A 24324-nucleotide genomic window follows, 5' to 3' on the forward strand; every position below is an offset into this window, starting at 1 on the left:
TCTTTCTTTCTTTCTTTCTTTCTTTCTTTCTTTCTTTCTTTCTTTCTTTCTTTCTTTCTTTCTTTCTTTTAAGGCAATTGGGGTTAAGTGACTTGCCCAGGGTCACACAGCTAGTAGTGTCAAGTGTTTGGTCTGAGGCCAAATTTGAACTCAGGTCCTCCTGACTTCAGGGCCGCTGCTCTATCCATTGCGCCACCTAGCTGCCCCCAATTTGTCCTTTTCTATAGCTTGTTTATACATATTTATTTGTTTGCACATGTCTTCCCTATTAGATTGTGAGCTCTTTGGGGTCTTTTGCTTGTCTTTGACTTAGCACAGTTCCCAGCACAGAAGAAGTGCTTAAAAAATGTTTATTAACTGCCTGACCCCACTACCTCCAGAGAAAGCCCATTTCACCTTGGAGGAGAACTTTGAAATTGACCACAGTTTTGACAATCAGTACTAGAGACCTTCCTGGCACTCCAACCTTCCTCTTCTCTGCCTAGGTTAAAGATCCCACTGGGATGTTGGGTATGGATTTCCATGGAGTTTGAGCATAGCCCACTTCCACACTACAAAAGCTAGGGTCTCTGGGGGAGCAAAACCAGGGTCTTTATTACCATCACTAGATATGAGACCTTTGAAGACTGGAGCAAGCACAGTGGAGAAATGGAGGCCCTTTTCTGCCAAGTCGCCAGGCAGCTTTGTTTTTTAGTTCTTTTGCTTATTTGGCCCCCAGGATGACTACTGAAGGGTACGGAGGATAACTTGGTTGCAGGATTCCTGGAACTGTGCCAAGTAATACACCTGGGGGGGAAAGGGGGACCTGGAGGTGGTGGAGGGGAGACAGGCTTCCAACATGCCTGCCTGGCAGCTGGTCATTGCTGAGTATACCCCCATCATTCCTGAGAGGCAGTGTTGCCTAGAGGATGGAGTGCTGGCCTTGGGATTTGGAAAACCTGATATTCAAGCCCAGTTCTGATAGGTGACTCTGGGCACATTGCTTAGTTTCTCTGCAACTCAGTTTCCTCATCTACAAAATGGGGAGGGGTTGCAGTTAGAGCAGGGATTCTTACCCTTTTTTGTTTCATGAACCCCTTCTCAGAATATTTGTAAAATAAAAATAAATAGGATTAAGTGGAATCCAATTACATTAAAAATAAAGATGAAATTATTTTCCCATCCAAGTTCATAGGTCTGCTGAAGTCTATCCACAGACCCCTTGGATGGTCTGTGGACCCCATGGACCCCTATGAACCCCAGGTTCATAACTCCTTGTCTGGAAGACCTCTAAAGCTAATACTCTGCAAACTTTACCTCTCCTCCTCCTCCTCCTCCTTCCCTCATTATTGTTACTGTCATCCCTCCTCCAAGTTTTAGGGAGACATTACCCTTCTCTGGGTTACAGAGTAAGAAACCAAAACATGATTAAAAGTCAGGGTGGTGGGGGGAGGCATGCTTTGGGCAGATCATATCTCTCCTTGTCCTCTCCAAGGGGAGTGAGCAGGGGCTCTAGATACTTGCCCCCCCCCCCCCATAGTCTCATGGGAAGATGGAACCCATCCTGAAGGGGTGACTGACCCAGATCAGAAATGAGGAGAACACACCTTGTGAGACACTACGGATCCTGCCAGTCCCGGGACTTCACAAACTGGGGAGAGATTTCATTTCTCCAGAAATGTGGGGAAAACTTTGCTCTCAGTCTGAACACTAAGACAGTAAATCCAGAGATTATCCTTGAGAGAGCTCAGAGCTCTCTCCCTGCAAGGGAATCCTAAGAAAGAACTGAACAAACTCTATCATGTCAGTTTAGGGTCATGTGTGGGGTAGATGTGGCTGAAAAGGACCTTGGCAGCTGTCTAGTTTAACCCATTTATTGTACATATTGGGAAACTGAGGCTCAGAAAGCTGAAGAGATTTGCTCGTAATCACACAAGTAGTAAGGGGAAGGGTGTAGATTTGAACTCAGCTTTCATGACTCTAAGTTAAGCCCTCTTTCCATTACACCATCTAGGTGAAATTAAAATTGGCAGTCATGATACGGCAGTGAGTCAAACCCAGGCAAACAATTTCAATACATCAGAAGAATGGATGATCATGAATCTAAGGCAAATCCCTGCCTCAGACAGGAAACATCTGACATGCTTAGATATTCATAAAATGTTAGAGTTTGAAGAAACTTAGAGATCCTCTGGTCCAACCCTTTGATTTTATGGATGAGATAACTGAGATCTAGGAAGTTTACTGGAGTAAAAGAAACCAGTAAAAGCTTTCTAGGGCTTCACCATTTTCCAGCTTCCTCAAGGCTATGGAAATGCAGCTTTGTGTGTGTGTGTGTGTGTGTGTGTGTGTGTGTGAGAGAGAGAGAGAGAGACAGACAGACAGACAGACAGAGACCGAGGAGACAGACACATGGAGAGAAGAGGGGAGGAGATAGACACAAAGACAGAGACAGAAGAGGGGAGAGGGAGACAGAGGGAGAGGAAGAGACAAAGGCAAATAGAGAAAAAGAGAGAGGGAGATGAGAAAGATGCAGAGATAGAGACAGAGAGGAGACAGAGACAAAGAGACAGAAAGAAAAACAAAGAGATGAGGGGAGAACAGAGAAACAGAGAGAGATAAGAGGGGAGTAGGAGGGAGGAGAGAGGAGAGACAGAGGGAGGAGAGAGAAGGGGGAGAGGGAGACAGAGACAGAGGAAGGGACAGATTCAAAGAGAGAAAAAGATGAGAGAGACAGATACAGAGATAGAGACATAGAGACAATAGGAGAGACAGAGACAGAGGGAGAGATAGAGAGAGACACACACAGAAAGACAGAGACAGAGAGAGAGAGAGACAGAGACAGAGACAGAGAGAGAGACAGAGAGAGAGAGAGACAGAGACAGAGACAGAGAGAGAGAGAGAGAGAGAGAGAGAGAGAGAGGTAATGGGGCCTCCAGCCTAATGATAATTTACCCTCATCAGGGATGTTGTGGATGGAATTTAAGCATCAGGCAGGAGTTTGGAATAAATGATGTCAAGGTCCTTCCTAATGCCCAGATTCTATGGAAAGATGTCATAGGGATAGACGTCCTGGATATGGGTTTTTCAGGTCATAGCCTCATAGGTTTAGAACTGAAAGTGACCTTTGAGGCTGTCAAGCCCAACCCCCTTATTTTACAGATGAGGAAACTGAGGAAGAGAGCAGTTAAGTGACTTGCCCAGGATTACACAGGCAGTAAGTATTTCAGGGAGGATGGTGATGGGGTCCAGGTGAGTAGAACCAGGTGCTTTTTTGGAAAAAGAAAGAAAAAGAAAAAAAAAGATTCACCCTCCCACTCTAAGCTTGAAGGTTCATTGAAACTCACAGCTGCTCCATCCCTAGAAATCACAGTATTGGGGCCCTTCCTGGGACAGAGGCGACAGGGTTAATTTAAAGGGCTGGGGGAGGCAAAGAAAAGGCTTGAAACCACATGGTGAAGCCAAGCCAGATTAATAGAGAAAGAGAGAGGGGGGTAGACCATTAGGAAGACAAAGAGAAAATCATGCTGGAGCAATAGAGAAGGAAATCTAATATCAACTAGGGAAAAATAAATGGAGATTAGGGCAAACAAATTAGCTTTAATGGGTTCAATGCTAATACAAGAATAACAGCCGAGCTGCGAATGCCTTTGAGGGGAAGATGGGATATAGAACCTGAGCAGTCATGCAGGCAATAAAGATTATGGAGGGAGGGGAAAATGGCTGGCCAAGGAAGCTAGGGAGAGAGGAGGACAGAAGGTGAAAGGGAGAGAGCTGGAGAGGGTGATGTGCACTGGGTGGGCTGGGAGCTGTGGGAAGGAGTGGCAAGATGGAGGTAGAGAAGGGGCTGAACAGGGAGAGAATCCCAGGAGGAAGCTGAGAAAGGAGAGAAGTGTAGAAACAAAGGCAAACAAGGTGATTGGACAAAATCCAGAGCAGAGAAAGAAAAAACAGGGTGGATATAAAAGAGAGGGGAGGGGGAGAGAGAGAGAGACAGAGACAGAGACAGAGACAGAGACAGAAAGATAGAGAAACAGAGAGACAGAGACAGATAGAGAGACAGAGAGACAGAGACAGAGATAGAGAGACAGAGAGAGACAGAGACAGAGAGAGACAGAGAGACAGAGATAGGAACATACAGAGATAGAGAGACAGAGACAGAGGGGGAGGTGTGTGTGAAGCTGGCAGGGGAGAATAGAAAGAGAGAAAAGGAAGGGTAATAGTGGAAAGAGGAGACTTAATGGAGAATGGGTTTGGGTTGGACTAAATAGATACCATGGGTCCTTGTCTGAAATTCTGTGATTCTGAATTAAAGCTGTGGGAGAGCCCCCAACAAAGATAAAAGCAGGGCAAAGAAAAATGAGACTTTGATCAAAATGAAAAGGCAAAGAGGGCGGTGGAGGGTGGCTTCTGTAGAGAGCTAAAGTTGGTGGTAAGCTATAATGATGGCTCACATTAAGGTTGGCAAAGTACTTTATGTACTGGGAGGTAGGCACTGTTATTATTCCCATTTTACAGATAAGGAAACTAGGACTCAGAGATGTAAAACAACTTGTGCAGGGTCACACAGCTAGCAAGTATCAGAGGCAGGTTTTGCACTTCTGTCTTTTGGACTCCATACTGCTGGTAGGATATGGGGTGACAAGCTCATGGAATGTTTCCAAGTAGAAGGGATCTCAGAGACCACAGAGTCCAATCTGCCCATTTTACAGGTGAGGAACCTTGTTCAGGCTCTTGCCATGGTGGTAGAAGTGGGGGTGAACCCCAGGATCCTCCACGCATTAGGCTGTGTTTCCTTTTGGAGATATCTGTGTCATCTCCTGGCTCTCTATGCTTCTATTAACATCAATGTTATGACTTCCGGGTCCTTATTCTTCTCAGCTAGGACTGAGGGACCCTGGTCCCATTTTTCTCCTGGTTGTTCCCAGGGATAAGTTTTTGTTGGGTACATTTTCAAAAGGATTCTTGCCTAGATTTCATTTGGATTAGAGTACCTTACAGGCTTCCCCCAACCCTGAGATTCTGTGGTTCCATGAACCCCCCCCCCCACAAGCACATACACACACACACACACACACACACACACACACACACACACACACATCTGGCATTGTGCTAGGGGGAAAGCAAAGACCCAACACCTCCTCTGGAGAGGGGGCCTAGCGTATAGGAAAGAGTGCTGTTTGCTGCCAGAGGATGGAGGTTTGAATTCTGACTTTGTTATTGACTGCCTATGACTATCGGGCCATAAAATCACAGAGGAAGAGTTGGAAGGGAAGTTGTAGGCCATTGAATTTAACCCCCTCATTTTACAAGCTAAGAAACTGAGGTCCAGAAAGGTTAAAGGCCGTATTTGCCCAGAGTCAGTTACCCAGCTAATTGGCATTTGAGGCAAGAAGCAGGGCTTTCTCTCTCCAAGGGCAGTGTGCTCTGTTCTATGAGACCTTGGCCAAGTCTCTTCACTCCTCCCTAGCTTTGTTTCCTTCCTGTAAAATCAAAAGGGCAGGGTGAGCTCAGACTAGCTGATCTCTAAGGTCCTTTCCAGCCCTGACCCCCATAATCTAGTGTAAATGAAAGGCCACCTATTTTCAATGTCCAGGAGAGCAATATGGATCCCAGGGTGAGACATGTTGAGTTTAAGGATATAGCAGGGGAGGAGAGAATTCCAGGAGGAAGGTGGGAAAGGAGAAAAGTGTAGATTAATCTGTGGTTCTAGGCAACAGGTCCAGATATAACCCAGCAGCAGAAGCAAGAGCTGGGGAGCTGGTGGGTTGGGACTCCTGACTTCAATCCTGCTTTGCTTCAATGAACAAGGAGGCACACAATAGAGTACAGCAGCCTGGGCTGATGTAATCACACAAACCCAGCCCAGGAAGAAATGAATAACTAGTGATGTCACAGGCTTGGATGGGGAAAGTTCCCCTGACTCATAATGACTTCTCAAGCCCCTGATCTGGTGTGCCTTGTCCTGAGACTTGGGAGGGTGAGAGAGGGAGAGGAGAGGAAGGTCAAGGGTGCTAGAGAGAATCATCTCATGTGGTAGTGGGAAAACAGCCAGAGTTCTAAAGCTGGATGGGAGACCAAGGGTCATCTAATCCAATCTATTCATTTTACAAATGAGGAAACTGAGACTCAGAGAAAAGTTAAGTCAATCACCCAAGGTGATATAGAGGATGAGTCATAGAGTTGGGATTTGAACTCAGGCCCTGCATCTTCCAAGTCCAGCCTTTCTTCCACTGCTCCCCTGGAGGGGGTAAGCAGGGCATGTCTCCTCTCCATCTTCCCTCTTCTTCCCATGGCCCCTTTCCCATTCAGTCTGAGAAGCCTCCAGCAAAGAGATGAGTTTTTTTTTTCTAGAGGTCTCTGACTAAGGGTGGAAACTCAAGCCACTTAGAAGAGGACACTCCCAGTGCAGGGTGTGTAAAAATGAGAAAGAAAGAATAGGGAAAGAAAAACCAGAAAGCAAGGATGGGACAAAATAAAGGCAGCCTGAGCACAAGGACCCTACTAGGGGACTGCCTGGGGAAGGGCCTTGGAGAAGACCTTGGGGAGCTCATGTAACAGAGGGAGACTCAGGTGGGAGCTCTGGGGAGGGGCTTATCTGCCAGGTAGTATTAGAGTATCTCCACCTCTTTCATTGTCCAACATAACCACCAGGCTGGAAAATATGGATCTGTTAATTAAGCAATTATGAGACTTGGGGGTTTGGGGAATTTGGGGGCATTATATTTTTCAGCAATGCGTCCTAAATATCTTTAGGACTGTTCCTTCCCCCAACTGTAACTTCGGGCTTTCCCCATATCCTCACTTTTCTGTTCTCCTTGAAGATTTAATCTACTCACATTTTTTACTGAAAGAATAACTCTGGAATCTACACCTACAGTTCTGACATCTTTCCTGAGCCTCAGTCCCATATTCACAACTGCCTCCTTCATATCTGTACCTCTATGGATGTTGCACTCAGCATGTCTCACCCTGGGATCCATATTGTTCTCCCAGACACTGTCAATGGTGCTATCATTCATAATCTTCCCAGTCACTTGGGTTAAAAAACAAACCCCACCCCCCAAATCAAAGCTCTGACTCTCTCGTTCCCCATGATCCTTTTCTTCTCGTGTTTCTGTGGCTCAATTTTCTCTATTCCTTCTGTTCCCATTGCCACCCCTCAAGTACAAACCATCATCCCATCTCATCTGGATTATTGTGTTTTCTTCCTAACTGTTCTTCCAACCTCTGGTCTATTCCTACCCCTGTTTTCTCCTATATTTAAACTCATTCTTCAATTCTTCCTAAAACACCATTCTCATCCTGCTCAGAAACCTTCAATTGGCTTCCAGTTGCCTTCAGGGTGAAGTCTACACTCTTTAGTTTGACATTTGAGGCTCCCCCCCAACCATTTCCCCCCAACCTAAATTGCAATTCCTTATTTAATTGTTCAATAAGAATTTGTTGTGATTACTATCAATCAGTCAATAAACAAGTATTTATTAAACAGTATGTGTCAGGCAACATGTTGAGTTGGGCAACATGTTGATGTAAAAATAAAATAATAAAATCTAACATTTACGTAACTCTTTAAGGATTTCAAAATACTTTACATATATTATCTCATTTGATATTTATAACAAATCTGTGAAACTGGGACTATTACTATCCCCCACTTTACAGGTAAGGAAACTGAGGCCTGAGAGAGATTAAATGACTTGCCTAGGTTCACCCAGCTAATAAGTGTCTGAGGCTGGATTTAAACTCAGGCCTTCCTGACTCTAAGTCCAAGACACTTAGTTGCCTCAAAAAAAACCAAACCAAAACAAAACTGTTCCTGCCTTCAAGAAGCTTATATTCTATTACGGCAGATAACATGTACAAACATCAATATTTGCAAAACATAAAAGATAAATATGTATGCATATGTAAATATATGTGTATGCATATATATAGTATGTAATGATAATTTTGTGGGTGGATCAGGAAAGACCTTTTGTAGAAAGTGATACTTGTGTTATATGGGGGTGAATGGGTGATGAATCACATAAAGCAGTAGGATGAAGGTTGGTATTATGGTCAAAAGGACAGTTAGGTAGTACAGTGGATAGAGCATTGGGCCTGGAATCAGGAAGACCTGAGTTCAAATACAACCTCAGACACTTACTAGCTATGTGACCCTGGGCAAGTCACTTAACCCTGTTTGCCTCAGTTTCTTCATCTATAATGAGTTGGAGGAGGAAATGGTAAACCATTCCAGTATCTTTGCCAAGAAAACCCCAAATGGCTTCATGAAGAGTCAGATATGACTGAATAACAACTGTAGATAACCTCCTTCATTATTAGGGACCATCTTGGATTCTCCCCAGAATGAAGAAGTATTATGGTACAGTAGATTTAGAACTAGGGGACATGGGTTCAGATCCTGGCCTTGCCACCTATTACCTGTGTGACCTTAGGCAAATCATTTAAATTCTCTGGGTGACAGTTTCCTTATATGTCAAATGAGATGGGACTACATGGTCTTGAAACTTGAAACCTAAAGCCATGCACCAACTCTCAAATCCTCTGTACCCATTTGTGGGTGAGCTATCTCCCAGTCATTTCCTGCTTTAGCCTTGCTCTCCTCTGTGGAGCCTCCCCTCCTGCCAAATCAGTTCCTTCTTGACCTTTCCCTTCTCTGTTTGTTGGCTCCTGTCTGGACCAGCTTCTCTGCCTCTCCAGATCGACCCCATCCTTCCAGACGCAGCCCAAGGCATGCTTCCTCCATCCAGCTTTCCCTGCTCACCCTGGCTGGCCTGCAGGGCTCTCTCCTCCTCCCTCTTCTCCCACTGTCTGTGCCACCCACTCAGCCATTAATCACACACTGCCTTGAGACAGCTTGGTTATCCCCATCTTGAACTGTTATTTAAATCTTGAGCTGTTATTTAATTCCACACATGTTTAAGTCTTGTTTTTCCCCAACTAGATATTCTTTGGGTCGGAAGTTAGAGGGCTTGAGATGCTCATGTTCATTTGTTCATTTGTTGAGGTGGAATCCTGGCTTTGTTCTATTCTATCCTTGGCAGTACCTCACCTTTCTGGACCTCAGTTTCCTCATCTGTAGAATGGGCTGGAGAAGGAAATGGCAAACACTCCAGTATCTTTGCCAAGAAAACCCCAAATGGGGTCAAAAGAATCAGACATGACTGAAATGGCTGAACAACAAAGACCCTTTCCATCTCTAAATGCTATGATACCTTCATCTTTGAGAGCAGTAATGCTGACTTCTTCACTTTTATACCTCTTCACATCTAGCCAAGAGGCTTGCCCATAGTAGGTGCTCAGTAAATGCTTGTTGATTAGCATTGCTTGAGCATTCAAAATTTAGTGCTGCCTTGGAGGGTTTGCTGTGAAGTGTAACAGGGTAAGCCTGTGCATAAGAAGGTAGAGAGGGTGAGAGTCAAACTGATTCCATTTGTCTTGGGACCCATTGCTTGGGTGTGTGTGCGTGTGTGTGTGTGTGTGTGTGTGTGTGTGTGTGTGTGAGAGAGAGAGAGAGAGAGAGAGAGAAAGAAGAGAAGAGAAGAGAAGAGAAGGGAAGAGAAGGGAAGAGGAGAGAAGAGGAGAGGAGAGGAGAGGGAGACAGACAGAGAAGGAGAGAGGAGAGATAGAGACAGAGAGAGACAGAGAAGGAGAGAGACAGAGATAGAGAGACAGACAAAGAGAGAGAGAGAAGGAGGAGATATAGAGAGAAGTAGAGAGGAGAGAGAGGGGAGAGGAGAGGAGAGGAGGGAGGGAGAGAGGGAAAGAGAGAGAGAGAGAGAGAGAGAGAGAGAACTGGAGAATTGAAGCAGTATTTTTAGAACTATATTACCATAGAATCATAGACATAGAACTGGAAAGCACCTCAGAGGCTATTTAGTTTAAACTCATTTTACTGTTGAGGAAACTGAGGCTGAGGAAGTTAATGACTAGTCCTAGGTCACACAGACAGTAAAATCTGAGATGGAATTTGAACCCAGGCCATAGGATCATAGATTTAGGTTTGAAAGAGACCTTAGGGTCTATCTACTCCAGCCCCCTCATTTTGTAGAGGAAAAATTGAGATGGAATGGTTAGAGGATCATAGGAGCATAGACAGAGAACTAGAGGGGCTCTTAGATGCCATTGATCAGACCTCTCATCCTTTGGATGAGGAAATTGAGGCACAAAGAAGTTGTCGTTTACCAGGGTCACCCAGTTGGTAAGTGGAGGGGGGGGGAGGCAAGATTTAAACTGAGGCCCTCTGACTCCAGGAGTCCGAGAAAGGAGGCCCTTTCTCACCCTGCTCAGGACTCTTGCCATTCACTATACCACATTGTGTCCTGTGTTCTATGGAACCTCTAAAACATTAAATTTTGGACCTAGTAATTTAACAATATAGAGGGAAACATATTGGGGGAGAGCTTGAGATGAAACTATGGAAGAATATAGTCAGGAATTGTAGAGCCTGAACAGGAATAGATGGATTGTGATATGCATCAGTGAATGGAATGTCCACATCAGTGAGACTGTGGAGCCATGGGCGTGTTGGAGCAAAATATTCAATACTACTCATATGATCAAAAATCTTTACTATGGAGGGGATTTACCAGCTTTTGGTACCAGAATTGGCTTGATTTCTTCTATTTTGTTCTAATGTTTTTCCTACTCTCTAAAAAACATTATTGCTATCTTGCTTTTATATCACCTTGATTTCAGAATATTTCCCTCTTCCCTGCCCAGCCCAGTGAGTCATCCTTTGTTACAAAAAATTTTAAAAAGAAAGAAAATTTCAATAAAACTAACCAATGTATCAACTGAGCCTAACAGTATATACAATGTTCCACACCCATAGTCTCTCACTTCTCTAAAAAAAGAAAGGAAGGACAGCTAGGTGGTGCAGTGGATAGAGCACCGGCCCTGGATTCTGGAGGACCTGAGTTCAAATTCGGATTCAGGCACATAACACATAAAATGTGTGACCCTGGGCAAGTCACTTAACCCCCACTGCCCAACCAAAAAAAAAAAAAGAAGAAAAAAAAGAAAGGAGGTCCAAGGACAAGCAAGGTTACGAAAATTACAGTGTTTGGTTTCCTTTTTGTTATTCCCATTTACATTCCAACCCCCTATTTATTCTAGAGGTCTTTGGGCCCCTAGCAGCTCCAAACTTGTATTTGGGTTCCATCAGTATATTTCAATATTCAAAGTAGTTAAATTTGTTGAAACCAGTAATTCAATGGAGAGGAGCATGGGAGGCAGTGATGTTTGTTCTGGTCTCTCTCCTAGCATCCATCATTGGGTTAAAATTGTGAAAGGTTCACTGAGGACAGGGACTGGCCTTTGCCTTTCTTTGTGTCCCTAGCTATTAGCCCAATGCCTGGCACATAGTAGACTCTTAATAAATGCTCCTTGACCGTCATTGCATCTTTAGTTATTGTTCTGCATCTCACATCACTCCCCTTACCGCCAGATATGGTGGGTACCAAGAGGAGAAAGGATTCTCTCAGTCACATACCAAGTCAGTGGCCAAAGCAGGCCCTGAACCCAGGAGCCCAGTCTTCCAGGCTGCTGAGCTGCCATTATTTCCTACACATTTTCCAGAGGGTTTGATGGAAGCCACCAGACCACCCTGGGTCCTCAGACATGCCAGAATGATTGAATGTGATGACCCAGGGGAGAGGGAAGGCCGAGAGATTCTGCTAAACTTTAGTGTGATCCAGGTTGAGGCAAAGGCCAAGGCAATTTTTTTTGGAAAATGACAGGCTAAGGGAAGAGTTGTAGAGGAGAAAAGAGTCTAGGTTCAGGAGGGTTCTGGGAAAATGGAACAACACAAATAAAAAAAGGAAGAAAGACTATAAAAGAAGAGAGGATTGAAAAGGAAAGAAAGAAAAGGAAAGGAAAGACAATGGGGCAGCACCTGGGTGATTATGCCCAGGAAGAGTTGGGGACTGATGGGGCTGGCCTCATGCATAGGAAGAGCTGCCATGGCCCCTTTGGGTTAAGGAAGGACACCTTGGTTCTAATCTACCTAGCTGGACGTCTTTGGTGGGCATGGTGCATCATATCTCCGGTTCTCTAAAAATGGAGAACTAAAATGGAGAACTTGGACCAGATGACCTCTTGAATCCCTCCAAACTTGAACATTCTGCAATTCTCTGATAAATTTCCAGAAGGACTCCATTAAAATGTAAACATGCTACCTTAGGGGAGAGGGGTTAACTGGAGAGACAGTGGTTAGCCCTTAGCATATTCACAGATATCTCCCCTGAGGGGATAAGACTCAGAAGGGTAAATTTTGAAGGAGGAAGGACAGTTCTGGAATGATGGTCAGAGAGTATAGGTGGGGTGGGGTCCCACAGTGGGGAGCCCAGGGCATCCAGGGGCCAGCTTGATAACAATAGGCTCCTGGGGTGGAGTAGAGGGAGTGGATGGGCAGGTGCCAGCAGAGAGGGCATGCCTACAGCTGTGATGCCAGCCATTTTGCCTCTGCTGGGTTGGAACACCTGATGAAATAAGAGGGCTCAACAAGTCTGACTCATTGTGTGTTGTTCTTTCACTCTCTGTGTGGGGTTCTGTGTCCTGGGATCTTGGTGCAGGTGGCAAAGAAGACAGAGATATAGGCAATATGCTTCTTCAATCCCTTCGGGGTCCTACAACCTGGGCTTGCTTTTCAGGTCCTTAGGGAAGCATACTCTACCTGGTAGGACAGGATGGGGGGGCCATCTCTGGTGGGTCGGCCAGGGTCCTTATCCAGAGTTAATGGAGATATTCTCTACACTTCAATCCAAAACTCTCCCAATTTTGCCACTGGCCCTCGGGCAGTAAAAAGTCTATAACTCAGGATGTTGTCCCATCCCCCAAGGATGATCTCACACATTTGTAAAATGCCTTCCAATATACAAAGCCTGATCCCAGGTAGGGTGGTATACTGGGAAGAGCCTGGGGTTGTGAGTCAGAGGACCCAGCAGTCAAATCTTTCCTTTGATACCTGGGTAAGTCACTTTTCTGTTCAAACGAAGGGGTGGGGTTAGTCATTCTCTAAGGGCTCTTCCAAACCTAAATCCTGTAATCTCCAGTGGAGGAGGCAACCAACTGTGTTGCAGTCAGAATTGATAATTAGTCTATAATTTTATGATCTAAGTGGATTTGGTCCTACTACTACCATTTTATAGGTGAGGTAACTGGGTCTAGGGATAATAAAGTAACTCTCTTATGGTCACAAAGTTAGCAAATAGTGGAATGTCTTGACTGAGGCCCAAGTCTTCTGACTCTTAAGGACACTTAAGAACACTCTTAAGTGTTCATTTTCCTATGTGAGATAGGCTGGCTGATGATTAATGCAAAGAACAGTCAGTGGTCCTGGGAATATAGCCTTTCTATCCCTCTTACAGCTTTCCTGATTGAGCTGGTAAATGACCTCCAAGAGAGAGTTTCCCTTAAATATGAGATTATTAGGCTAATGTTGGGTATTAGCCAGCACACCCTCCTCATTGATATATAGGGTATTCTTTCTAGGCATTGCTACTGAATTTCTTTCTTCCAGTATTTCTGGTCAGACATGGCACATATATACGTATACATATATACACATACAGACATACATACATGTCAGAAAGCTGATATAGTAGCAAGTCTTTGGGGAAATATATATATATATATATATATATATACACACACACACACACATATTCTACACACACATACATACGCACACACACACACACAACTTTCTACCTATATAAGTGAGCTATTTCTCTTCTGCTAGAAACCTTGAGGGAAGGAGTGGGGTGACTAGGCTAGACCATAGAAGCCTTGAGAGCTGGACATTAGTCTCCACAATGCTACTTCCTTGGGAGGGCATTAGGTGGCTCGGGGGTAGGGCAAAGAATCTTGGAATCAGGCTAGACCTGAGTTTAACTCCTATGTCATATAATTACTAAGTGTGTGACCTTGGGCAAGTCACTTAACTTTCTAGCCTCAGTTTCCTCATCTCTAAAATGGGGAGCTTAATAGCTCCTACCTCGCAGGGTTTGTTGTAGGGGTCAAATGAGAAAACAGGGATAGTACTTTCCAAACATTAAAGAGCTACAAACATGTTAGCTATTTTTATTATTGCTGTGTGATACAAATATATATACATGTAATATGTGTGTTGTACATACATACACATACATATATGTATTTCTCTATATGCATACATACATATACATATATATGTATTTCTCTCTATATGGACACATATACATGCTATTATCGACCTTGGATTCAGCTATAGGAGTCACAGAACCAGGTTGTGCTGTGGTTGGGAAGGATGTTGGTCTTGGAGTAAAAGGACCAGAGTTCAAGTGCTGATTTTGCTACTTACTAGCCATGTGACCATGAACAATTTCTTCAATGGGAACTTTGTAACCACAAAGCCTGGAGTGAATGTTAGCAATGATTATGATGTGGCTACGAGGAAACTCAACAAATGTAGCAACTAGTCTTGACTGAGTCTCAGCAAAGGCTCGCTCTGGTGGCTGCTTAGCGCCCCCTTGTGTTCAGTGGTCAGACTCAGGTTGGCTACCAAGGAATCAAAACCAGGGGACGTAGAGTTATCCCAGTTTATAGGATCATAGGATTACAGCTGGAAGGGAATCTTGGGGCGGGGGGCTCATCTAGTCCGATACCCTTTCTTTTAATTTTCCACCTGCAGGCGTCTGAAGGCAGGGCACTTTGGAGGGCACTTTTCACTTCACTGACTGTGAGCCCAGCTTACCCCCTGCCCCCAATAAAAAGGTTTTCCCAAACTAGAGTCTGAGGCCCACTCCTCACAGTGGGCAAATCACTCTCAAAGGCAGAAGACAGTAGGCAATGTGGCACAGTGGAGAGAGTGCAGAAGAGGACCTGGAGTCAGAAAACCTGGGTTCAAATCTTACCTCTCTGGGACCTTCACTATTACTTAGCCTCCTTTGAGATTCAGCTTCCTCATCTGTAAAATAATGGGGCTAAACCACGGGTCTCTGAGATAAATTCTAGCTCGAGCTCTATGACCCTAAAATAGGGGGGTAGGAAGGAAGAAAACAATCATTTGTTAAGCACCTGTGCTAAAGCACTTGGCAAATTTTATGCCATTTTATCCTCACAATAACCTCGGGAGGTAGGTGCCATGATTATCCTCATTTTACAGATGAGGAAACTGAGGCAGAAAGCAGTTAAGTGGCTTGCCCAGAGTCACACAACTAATAAGTGTCTGAGGTTAGATTTGAACTCAGGTCTTCTTGACTCCAGGTTCAGCATTCTATCCACTATGCCACTCAGCTAGAAAGGGACTGGAGAAGTGATTTCACTTGTATTGCCAACTCCCAGATGAGGTGTTTCCTTTCTACCAAAGTAGATCTCACTTTCTCTGAAATTTATAGTCTAAGTAAATTTCCTAGAATACCAAAAAGTTAAGTGACTTGCCTGGGGTCAAATAGCCACTATGTGGAAAAAACTGGATTTGAACCCAGGTCTTTCTGGTTTCAAGGCAAGGTATCTAGCATACTGTGCTGCCTCTGCTATGATCCTAAAGTAATATTCACTATCCCTTTCATTTAATTCTTTAAAATACATTTCTATTGGTATTTTCTGTTTTTACATTACCTAAATTGGTTTTTTTTTTTAAAACACATTCACATTCATTATATTGGTCAGGTACTGAATTCTGAGAGCCTCTGCAACTCAGAGATTTTGTAATTCTGTGATTGCAGGTTCCATTGCATCCTACAACAGCCTTGTGAAGTAGATAGAGTTGAAATTATCATTTTACAGAGGAAGAAACCAAGGCTCAGTGATTTGCCAAGGACAGGAAAGGGACTAGATACAGGGGTGGGGAACCTGTGACCTCTAGGCCCTATATCTAGAGCCTTGACTTTCTGAATCCTAGCCCAGTATTTTTTCCCCTACACCACGTTGGCAGAGATGGCCACTGGGCTCAAACTGTTGGCACTACCAGAAGATGGCAGGATGCCTTGCTTTCCACATTTAGACAGGGATGTTTCCCCCACTGTCCTGCTGCCCACATCAAAGAGGTCCCTTTTTTTTTTAATGGGAAATTGACTGTTGAAGCCAGTGGGTGAGAATGGGCACTGGATGTCTGGCTCCCCACCCACTGCTATAAATAGGACTATAAATGTAGTTTTACAAATCTAGCTTTTCTGTGAATCTGCATGCGCACACATACACACACACACACACACACACATTTATTCCCTTCCTCTCTTACCCCTTCCCCTCCCTCAACTTCTTTCCATTTCCATCAAGGAAAGTTACTGGATCACAAGGCATCAAACTGAATTCCTTCTGTCTTGCCCCTGGTCATGAATTTCACAGAATTACAGATTTTTCCGGTTCAAAGGGACCCAAGGAACCCATGGGTTCCCAAAGTGGGTGATGCTATACCCAGGGGGTACTGGAATGATCCAGGACAGGGACTGTAGTGGTCTTGGCTGCAATTGGGGGGTGTTGAATAAAAATAAGGGTTAACCTAACCTACCCTCAGAGGGGCACTGACTATTTTTTTTTTGAAAAGGCAGAAGTAGGCCAAATAAGTTTGAGAACCTCTGAATTTTAATCTAGACCAATCCATACCTGAAAGAGAATTCCCATTACAGCATATCCAACAAATGGTCACCCAGTTTCTTTTTTAATGACCTCCAATAAGGGAAACCCATCCTGTTCTCAAGGCAGCCCATTCCACTTTAGACAGCTCAGGTTGTTAGGAAGTTTTGTTTGATATCAAGTCTAAGTCGGCCTCTTTGCAACACTCACCCATTGCTCCTTTTCTGACCTCCGGGGCCAAAAAGAACAAATCCAGTTTCCACATGACAACCCTTCAAATAAAACTATCATGTTGTCCACTCTCCCCTCTCCCTCTCCCCCCAAGTTTTCTCTTCCAAACCTGCCAAATTCCTTCAACTGGTTTTCATATGACATGGAGTCAAGGGCATCACCATCCTGGACCACTGTCCCATGCACCAATGCCTTTCTTAAAATATGGTGCCCAGAACTGAATGCAGCACTCAAGATGTGGTCTGATTTAGAGATTCCACCTTGTCATTCCCAGGCCTCAGCTTTGTAAACCTTATAACACTTTGTCAATAGAGTTGTTAGACTCATGGCATGGTTGGCATAGTTGTTATGCCATTGGTAGACTTCCGAAAGTTCTGAAAAGTGGGCCACATGCCCCAGAACAATCTTCTAATTTGCCCAGCTAGGAACTAGAATTAATTCTCACACAACCATAAAGTCTTAAGACATAGCACTATGGCTTTCTCTCTTTCTCTCTCTCTCTCTCTCTCTCTCACACACACACACACACACACACACACACACATCTCTTCAAGGAACTCTCTATAGATATTCCAAGAGATGGCAGAATTCATTCACACACATATCCTTCCTCCCTTGGGTATACTGAGACACAGAAATGAAATGGGATGTGATTTACATTTTATTATTTAGACCTTGGATAGATCCATAATCTCATTGACATTCTTCAACCAGTGGCCATGACCCTTCCATGCCCTCTTATTCAATGCAGTCTTATCCATGTCTTTGTATAAATTATCCACATAGTTTCCATCAAACATATTGGAGCTTCTTCTTCTTCTTCTTCTTCTCCTTCTCCTCCTTCTTCTTCTTCTTTCTTTTTCTTCTTCTCCTCCTCCTTCCTCTTCTTTCTTCCTCCTCCTCCTTCCTCTTCTTCCTCTTCTCCTACAATACTGTTACTTCCCTTGTTTTGGAGATCATGATTCTTTTAAGCACCTTAAGATTGCATTCATTTTCTTGGGTTTCCATATCGCACAGTACACTCATATTGAACTTCACAGTTCACCAGAACCCTCATATCTTTTCTAGGTGAACTGTTGTCTAATCTTTCCTCCTCTATCCTGTTGTTGTGAAATTGATTTTTTGAACCCAAGTAAGATACTTTACATTTATTCCTATTAAGTTCTACCTTCTTAGCTTGGACCCAACATTGTCAAAATCTTTTCTTGGCTCCTGACTATCATTCAATTTAGCTCCTAGTACATAGGCTCTTTGGGGGTTATTTATCACTGTTGCTTCATGACCAGCCTGCCTCCTTTTCCCATCATCCTTGATGATAAAATATGATCAGAAATGTAGAGTCAGAGGAGATGTTAGAGGCGATCTAGACCAGCTCCTCTCATTTTAGAAGTGAGAAAATTGATACCCAGAGACTTGCCCAAGGTTACCCAGGTAGTGAGTGACAGAGATTGGAACTGGAGTCCTTTGACACCAGAATCGCTTCTCTTTCCACTATCCCATGGTGCCTCTCCTGTACTACTTCTATAGGGCATAGTCGGTAATATAGTGCAGCCTGTTCTCCCTCTCCACGTGTCTTCCATTGCTCATGGGGTCATCAGAGTTTCTGATTCTTCAGAGATCATGGTGTTCCCTGATGACACAATATTGTAACACAGGGAGACTATTGGTGTTAAAGAGACCATGACAGCTGACCTTCCACCTTATTGCCATCATTCATCAGATGAGGACACTGAAGCAGGGAGAGATGAAATGATTTGGTAAAGCCACATGGCTTGTTAATGGCAGAGGCAGGACCAGTAGGAAAGTCTCCCACTTCCTAGCCCCGTGCTCTTTCTATTAAGTTTCTAGAAATGCTGAACCCTAGGGCAGCTGAATGCCTCTTTCGCCCTGCCTATCTCACTCCTCCATTCTCTTCCCCCCAAAGTTTCAACTACCTAAATCTCTACTGAGCTCGTCATTGTCTGTAGAACAAGATTAAAGGGGGAGAGGATGGAGATGGCAGGATGCAGAATAATGAGCTCTAGGGTCTAAGAGACTGGGGGGAGGGGAGCTGTTCACTTAGAGGGGCATAGATATTGAGTGGGAGAAAAAAGGAGGGGAAAAAGGAGTATTCAGAGAGGAATAAGAACTATATAGCTAGAGGGCTGATAAAGGCAAAGCTTAGTGTTGCTGGAGATCAGGGGCTGAGACAGGGGAATAGTTCCTTAAAGTGTGCCAGGATCAGAAGCAACAACATTTTGGCTCCACTATCTTCATCCTTCAGGGTGCCAGGGGAGATAAATGGATGTTTGCCATAGGTACAGCAGGGAGAGGCAGGAAAGGCATTTAGCTTCCAGGTCATGATGGGACCTGAGAAAGTTCTTGTACTACTTCTCCCCCTCCCACCCCAAATTGCCTACATTGCTTCTGTGAAGGAGAAGAATGGGGACAGGTTTGGGTATGGCATGTGGGTGAACTAGTGGGCACTCTCGTGGTTTCTCTGTAAAACATAAGCATCAGGTCCAGTTGTCCCTGAGGACAGGGACTGCCCTGTAGCCTAATGGTGAACTAAGTCTTGTTGGACATTTTGTATCAGGGAAGAGAAGAAGAAAACATTGTCAAATATGATGAAATACTTTGGCTGACTCAAGGATTCAGAATCCTAGACTATCACAAGTGGAAAGGACCTTAGAGATTATCTGCCAGGCATTCTTAACCAAGGGTCCCCAAACTTAGTTTTTAAACTAGTTTTCACAACTGTATTTCAATATAGTTAATTTCCTTTGTAATCCTTTGTATTTTATACATTTAAAGAAATTATTCTTTGAAAATGTCCCTAAGTTTCACCACACTACCAAAAAGTCCAAAGGGGCCTGAAAAAAGGTAAAGAATCTCTGAATTTTAGCTCAACCCTGGCATTTTACAGTTGGGGAAACTGAGGCTGAAAGAGGGAAGTGATTTATTTAAGGTTGTAAACTGTATATTGTACATTGAGTGAGTAGCAGAAACTGAGTCTAGAACTTGGGTCTCCTGATTGGTTTCCAGGACAATGTTTTTTCCATCTGCCTCCTTAGGATCAAAAGAGTAGAGAAGGAGGAAGTGAATGTTGAAAACTAAAACTAAATAAATTAATTAATATTAGAAAAAAGAGTAGAGAAGGAAAAAGCAAAGCCTTTCTTTTTCTCTGTATGAGAGGACAATGGAAGAATCATGGGACCATAGATGTAGAGCTAGAAGGGATCCTGGAGGCTATCTTGCCCAATGCCTTCCTTTTAGAGATGGTGAAACTGAGACCCAGGGAGGTTAAGCAATTTACCTGAAGCTACACAAATGACACAGGTAGGATTTGTATTTAGGGTTTTTGATTTCAAAACCATTACTCTGGGACTGGGGTGTTTCTGAGATCAGAGTCATGTCCTTGACCCCCTAAGGTCTTTCTGTTTGCCCCTGAATCTACCCTTCTTCCAGTATTTTGGAAAGTATCCATTCTCATTCCCTTCCTGAGAATCCCCAACTTCATCCTCCTCCCCTATTACCAAAAAACCTTTCCTGGATGGTCTGTTTCATGATGGGATTAAAGAGATGAGGGTGCTGGGCTCACTTGCTGCTTGCAAGAAAACTAGAAGTAGACATCTGCCATGCATGGTTGGCATATGCCAAAATACGAATGGACAAGCTTTGGGTGGGGGCAAGCTATTTTTTAATTCAGTTCTCTTATTTGCTCCTCCTCCCATCCATTTGGGAATGGGGGGATGTTCTTTCTTTAGGCCATGGGGGGCTAAACCAGCTGGGTGGAGCCTTTGTGAATGGCCGGCCTCTCCCTGAGGTGGTCCGCCAGCGTATCGTGGACCTGGCCCATCAGGGTGTGAGACCCTGTGATATCTCACGCCAGCTCCGGGTCAGCCACGGCTGTGTCAGCAAGATCCTGGGCAGGTAAGCACGAAATTCAGCTCTCCTGCCTACTACTTTTGACTGCCCTGTTCTCCAACATTCCCCTTCCTATGGCTTTTCCTCTGAAGATCTTGGCTTTCTTGCTATTACTAGAACACAGTACTCCATCTCCCTACTGTAATCCTTTGCACTGGTTGTTTTCCATGCCCAGAATGCTTTCCTTCCTCTCCCTTGCCTCCAGGTTTTCCTGGCATTCTCGGTGATTCAGCTCAAACCCCACCTTCTGCAGAAAGCCTTTCCTGGATCCCTCCTCTTACCCTCTGAGATTATCTCCCATTTACACTGCGTATGTAGTGTTTGTACATAGTTGTTTGCATGTTGTGTCTGTCATTAGAATGGGAGCTCCATGAGGGCAGGAATTGCTTTTGCCTTTCTTTGTATCTCCCTCACTTTGCACAGTGCCTGACACAGTCAGGGCTGAGCACATGATCTGATTGGACCCCGGGCAGAGAAGCACTCTTGGACTTTAACACAACCCACTTCTAACCTGGAATACCATCTTCAGCAGCTCTTGTATCTGAGAGTTTGGAGACTCACAATAATGGCTCCCTCCCGTATCCCCCACATTCTCCTGCAAATTTAAGAGTTTCCTAATCCTGAGTGGGACTGAGGGATGGCACAGCAGTTTCACACCATGTGTGCTCTTGTTCTGTTCCAATATTGTTTAAGTAGAGACAGAGAGAGGCCAGATGAAGGACTTAGATCCTTAAGATATGAGGTATGACAACTAGGGATGGGAGCTCAGAGTTAGAGCAGAGCTATGAGATGAAAAGAGTCGGTAACTTTGAGAGCAGAAAAGGCAAAGAGGGAAAGTCAGTTCTGAAAATAAATCAGGGAGCATGGCTTAGAGCCCCAGGGGCCAGTTTATTGAGGAATCTAGGTTCATTATAATACTAATAATTATTTTAATAATTTATTCTTCATTAATAATAAATAATTTATTAATAAAAGTCAAAGTAACAGCTGACATTTATTCTAATATTTGCAAAGCCCTTTACCTACATTATCTCATTTTGGTCCTCACAACAGTCCCCTTAGGTAGGAGTTATTATCCCCATTTTCTAGCTGAGGAAACAGATTCAGAGAGATTGAACGACTTATCTTAGGTCACATTAAGTATCTGAGGCTGCATTTGAACCTAGGACTTTGGAACTTGACTCTATCTATCACACCAAACTATCTACTATGCTCAGACATTGTGTAAGATGCTGAGGATGCAAACACAGAAACGCTGGAGTTAGAGTCAGCAACATCTGAGTTCAATCTCACCTTAGATACTAGCCATATGACCATGAGTATGTCACTCAATGTCCCCGAGCCTCAGTTTCTTCATTTGTAAAAAGAGGATAATAATAGCACCTACCTCACAGGATTGCCTTGAGGATCAGATTATATATTATGTATACACACACACATGTATATACATACATATCTATAGATATATATATACACATACACAAACTCATATGCATATGTATGTATCCACATATATGTATATGTGTATGTACATAGTTATACATACTACTTCACAAACATTAAAGATATATATATACACACATATATATGTTTATATATATGTATATATATATGTATATATATAAATGGCAGTTAGTATTATTGTTGTTATTATTACCCATGGATAATGGACTCCACTAGGAGGAACTTGATAAGGTGCTACAAACAGAAAAGAAAAAAGGCTAATTTAGGGGATTTCTTTAGCAAGTCTTTCTTTAGGGATATTTATGGGTTGAGGCTCAATAGTTTTCATCTTAACCAATGAATGAGAACAGGAACAGGACCTTGCTTGTCCAGGGACCTAGAGAACAAGAGAACAAGCCCCTCCTTGAACTGAGGATAGAAAGTAAGGGTTAAGTAGCAACAGAGGCCAGAGACAGCCAATCCTCAGGTCACAGAGGGAGCTGAGATACTTGGGCAGGTGAAATGGGGAGAGCCAGAGAGGAAAAAGTGATGAATTTCTCAACCCAAACCAAGCTGATTGAATAATATGAAATCATATTCCCTGAAGCTACCCTTTTCTGCCTATAGCTGGCACCATTAGGCTTTTTAGCCTAATATCTTGGGGTAAAAGGAAAGTTAGAAGTTACAGGGTCACAGGATCATAGATTTAGGGCCAGAAGGGATTTTAAAGGTCAGCTAGTCTAATCCCCTCATACGGATAAGGAAACTGGTGCCCAGAGAGTTTAAGTAACTTGCCCAAGGTCACACAGACAAATAAGTGGAAGTGGGTCCAACCTCCCACCCAGTACAGGTACCCATTAAAAGAATGGACTCTACTGGAGACATGGGGAGGACAACTGAAGAAGTAAAGAAGGAAAGCTGTAGGGCACAGTGGAATGGGCTCTTAGTATGGAGTCAGGAGTCTTGGCTTCGAATCCACCTTTGATACTTGTTACCTTGGACAAGTTACTTTACCTCCCTGGGCTTTATCTGTAAGTTGATGGGGTTGGACTCCATGATCTCTGAGTTTCCTTTTAACTCAAGGTCTAGGATCCTGTTAAACGGTGGGTATCCTATCTTGTGGTTGAGGGTAAGAGGTAGAGAACCTCATGAGATTTAAAGATAGAAGAAACCTTGGAGATCATGTGCTTTAACTGCCCTAATTTTGCAGCTGAGGAAACCAGGGTCCAGAGAGACAAGGTGGCTTTCCCAATGTTGCACAGGTAGAAAGTATTAGAGGCATGACCGGAACTCAGCTCTTCTAATACCAGGCCAAGTACTCATTCTGCTAAACCATCCTCTGCCTTTGAAGCTTTCCAAAAACCATCCCTTTGGAGGCCCATTTCATCAGCCCACATTTTCTTCCCCAAGAACTCCTAAACAGGACAGACTAAAGCCAGGAAGAATTGAACTCCGCTATCCCACTCCTCTGCTCACCACCCTCTCTGTCCTCACTTGCTTACTGGGTAATTCTCTGGTGTTCTCTATTGGAGTAGGTACTATGAGACTGGGAGCATCCGGCCTGGAGTGATTGGAGGCTCGAAGCCAAAGGTGGCCACCCCTAAGGTGGTGGAGAAGATTGGGGATTACAAGCGGCAAAATCCAACCATGTTTGCCTGGGAGATTCGGGACAGGCTCCTGGCTGAAGGGGTCTGTGACAATGATACTGTCCCCAGCGTCAGCTCAATCAACAGGTAGGAGAGGAGAAAGGCACAGAGCCCTGGCCAGTGGGAGCCACTAACAAATCAGTTCTGATGAGGGAAGGGAGGATTTAGGGCACGGACTGGATGGTGGTCCCAGCATATCATTTCCATACATGCAGACTAGAATAGGGTTTTAAGTTCCTGAAATGGCTTTGGTCCCTTTAGGAATTGGGGAAGTGAGTTGGGGGAGGAAATGGTGGGCAACTAGCAGGTGCCACAGACCTGACCCAATGGGTAGACCTCTGGCATAGAGAGAAATGGCCACTGTTCTATTGACTGAATGGCTGAGATAAGGATGAGGCTCTCCTCTTTCCCCTCCAGCTCAGAGAATCCCTAGCTTGCTGCAAAGCTCAGTTCAGGTGCCACCTCCCCACCAGGCCTTTTTTAAACTATCCATTTGTGATCACTCCCTCTGCTACCTTCAGTTACTTTGAATTTCCTCTTCATATAAACT

At 44.0% G+C, this 24324-nt stretch overlaps 1 protein-coding gene across 1 annotated transcript in view; it reads left to right on the forward strand.

The window, feature by feature from the left end:
* PAX8 (paired box 8) overlaps positions 1-24324 on the forward strand; it is a 79045-nt gene that overhangs the window by 24308 nt on the left and 30413 nt on the right. The window contains exons 3-4 of the mRNA XM_027845753.1: positions 20526-20691; positions 23664-23861. Of these exons, the coding sequence (XP_027701554.1) occupies positions 20526-20691; positions 23664-23861 (364 nt within the window). The remainder of the gene's footprint in view (positions 1-20525; positions 20692-23663; positions 23862-24324) is intronic.

The sequence above is a fragment of the Vombatus ursinus genome, unplaced genomic scaffold, assembly GCF_900497805.2.
Source record: "Vombatus ursinus unplaced genomic scaffold, bare-nosed wombat genome assembly UNPS02015016.1, whole genome shotgun sequence".
Taxonomy (NCBI): Eukaryota; Metazoa; Chordata; class Mammalia; order Diprotodontia; family Vombatidae; genus Vombatus; species Vombatus ursinus.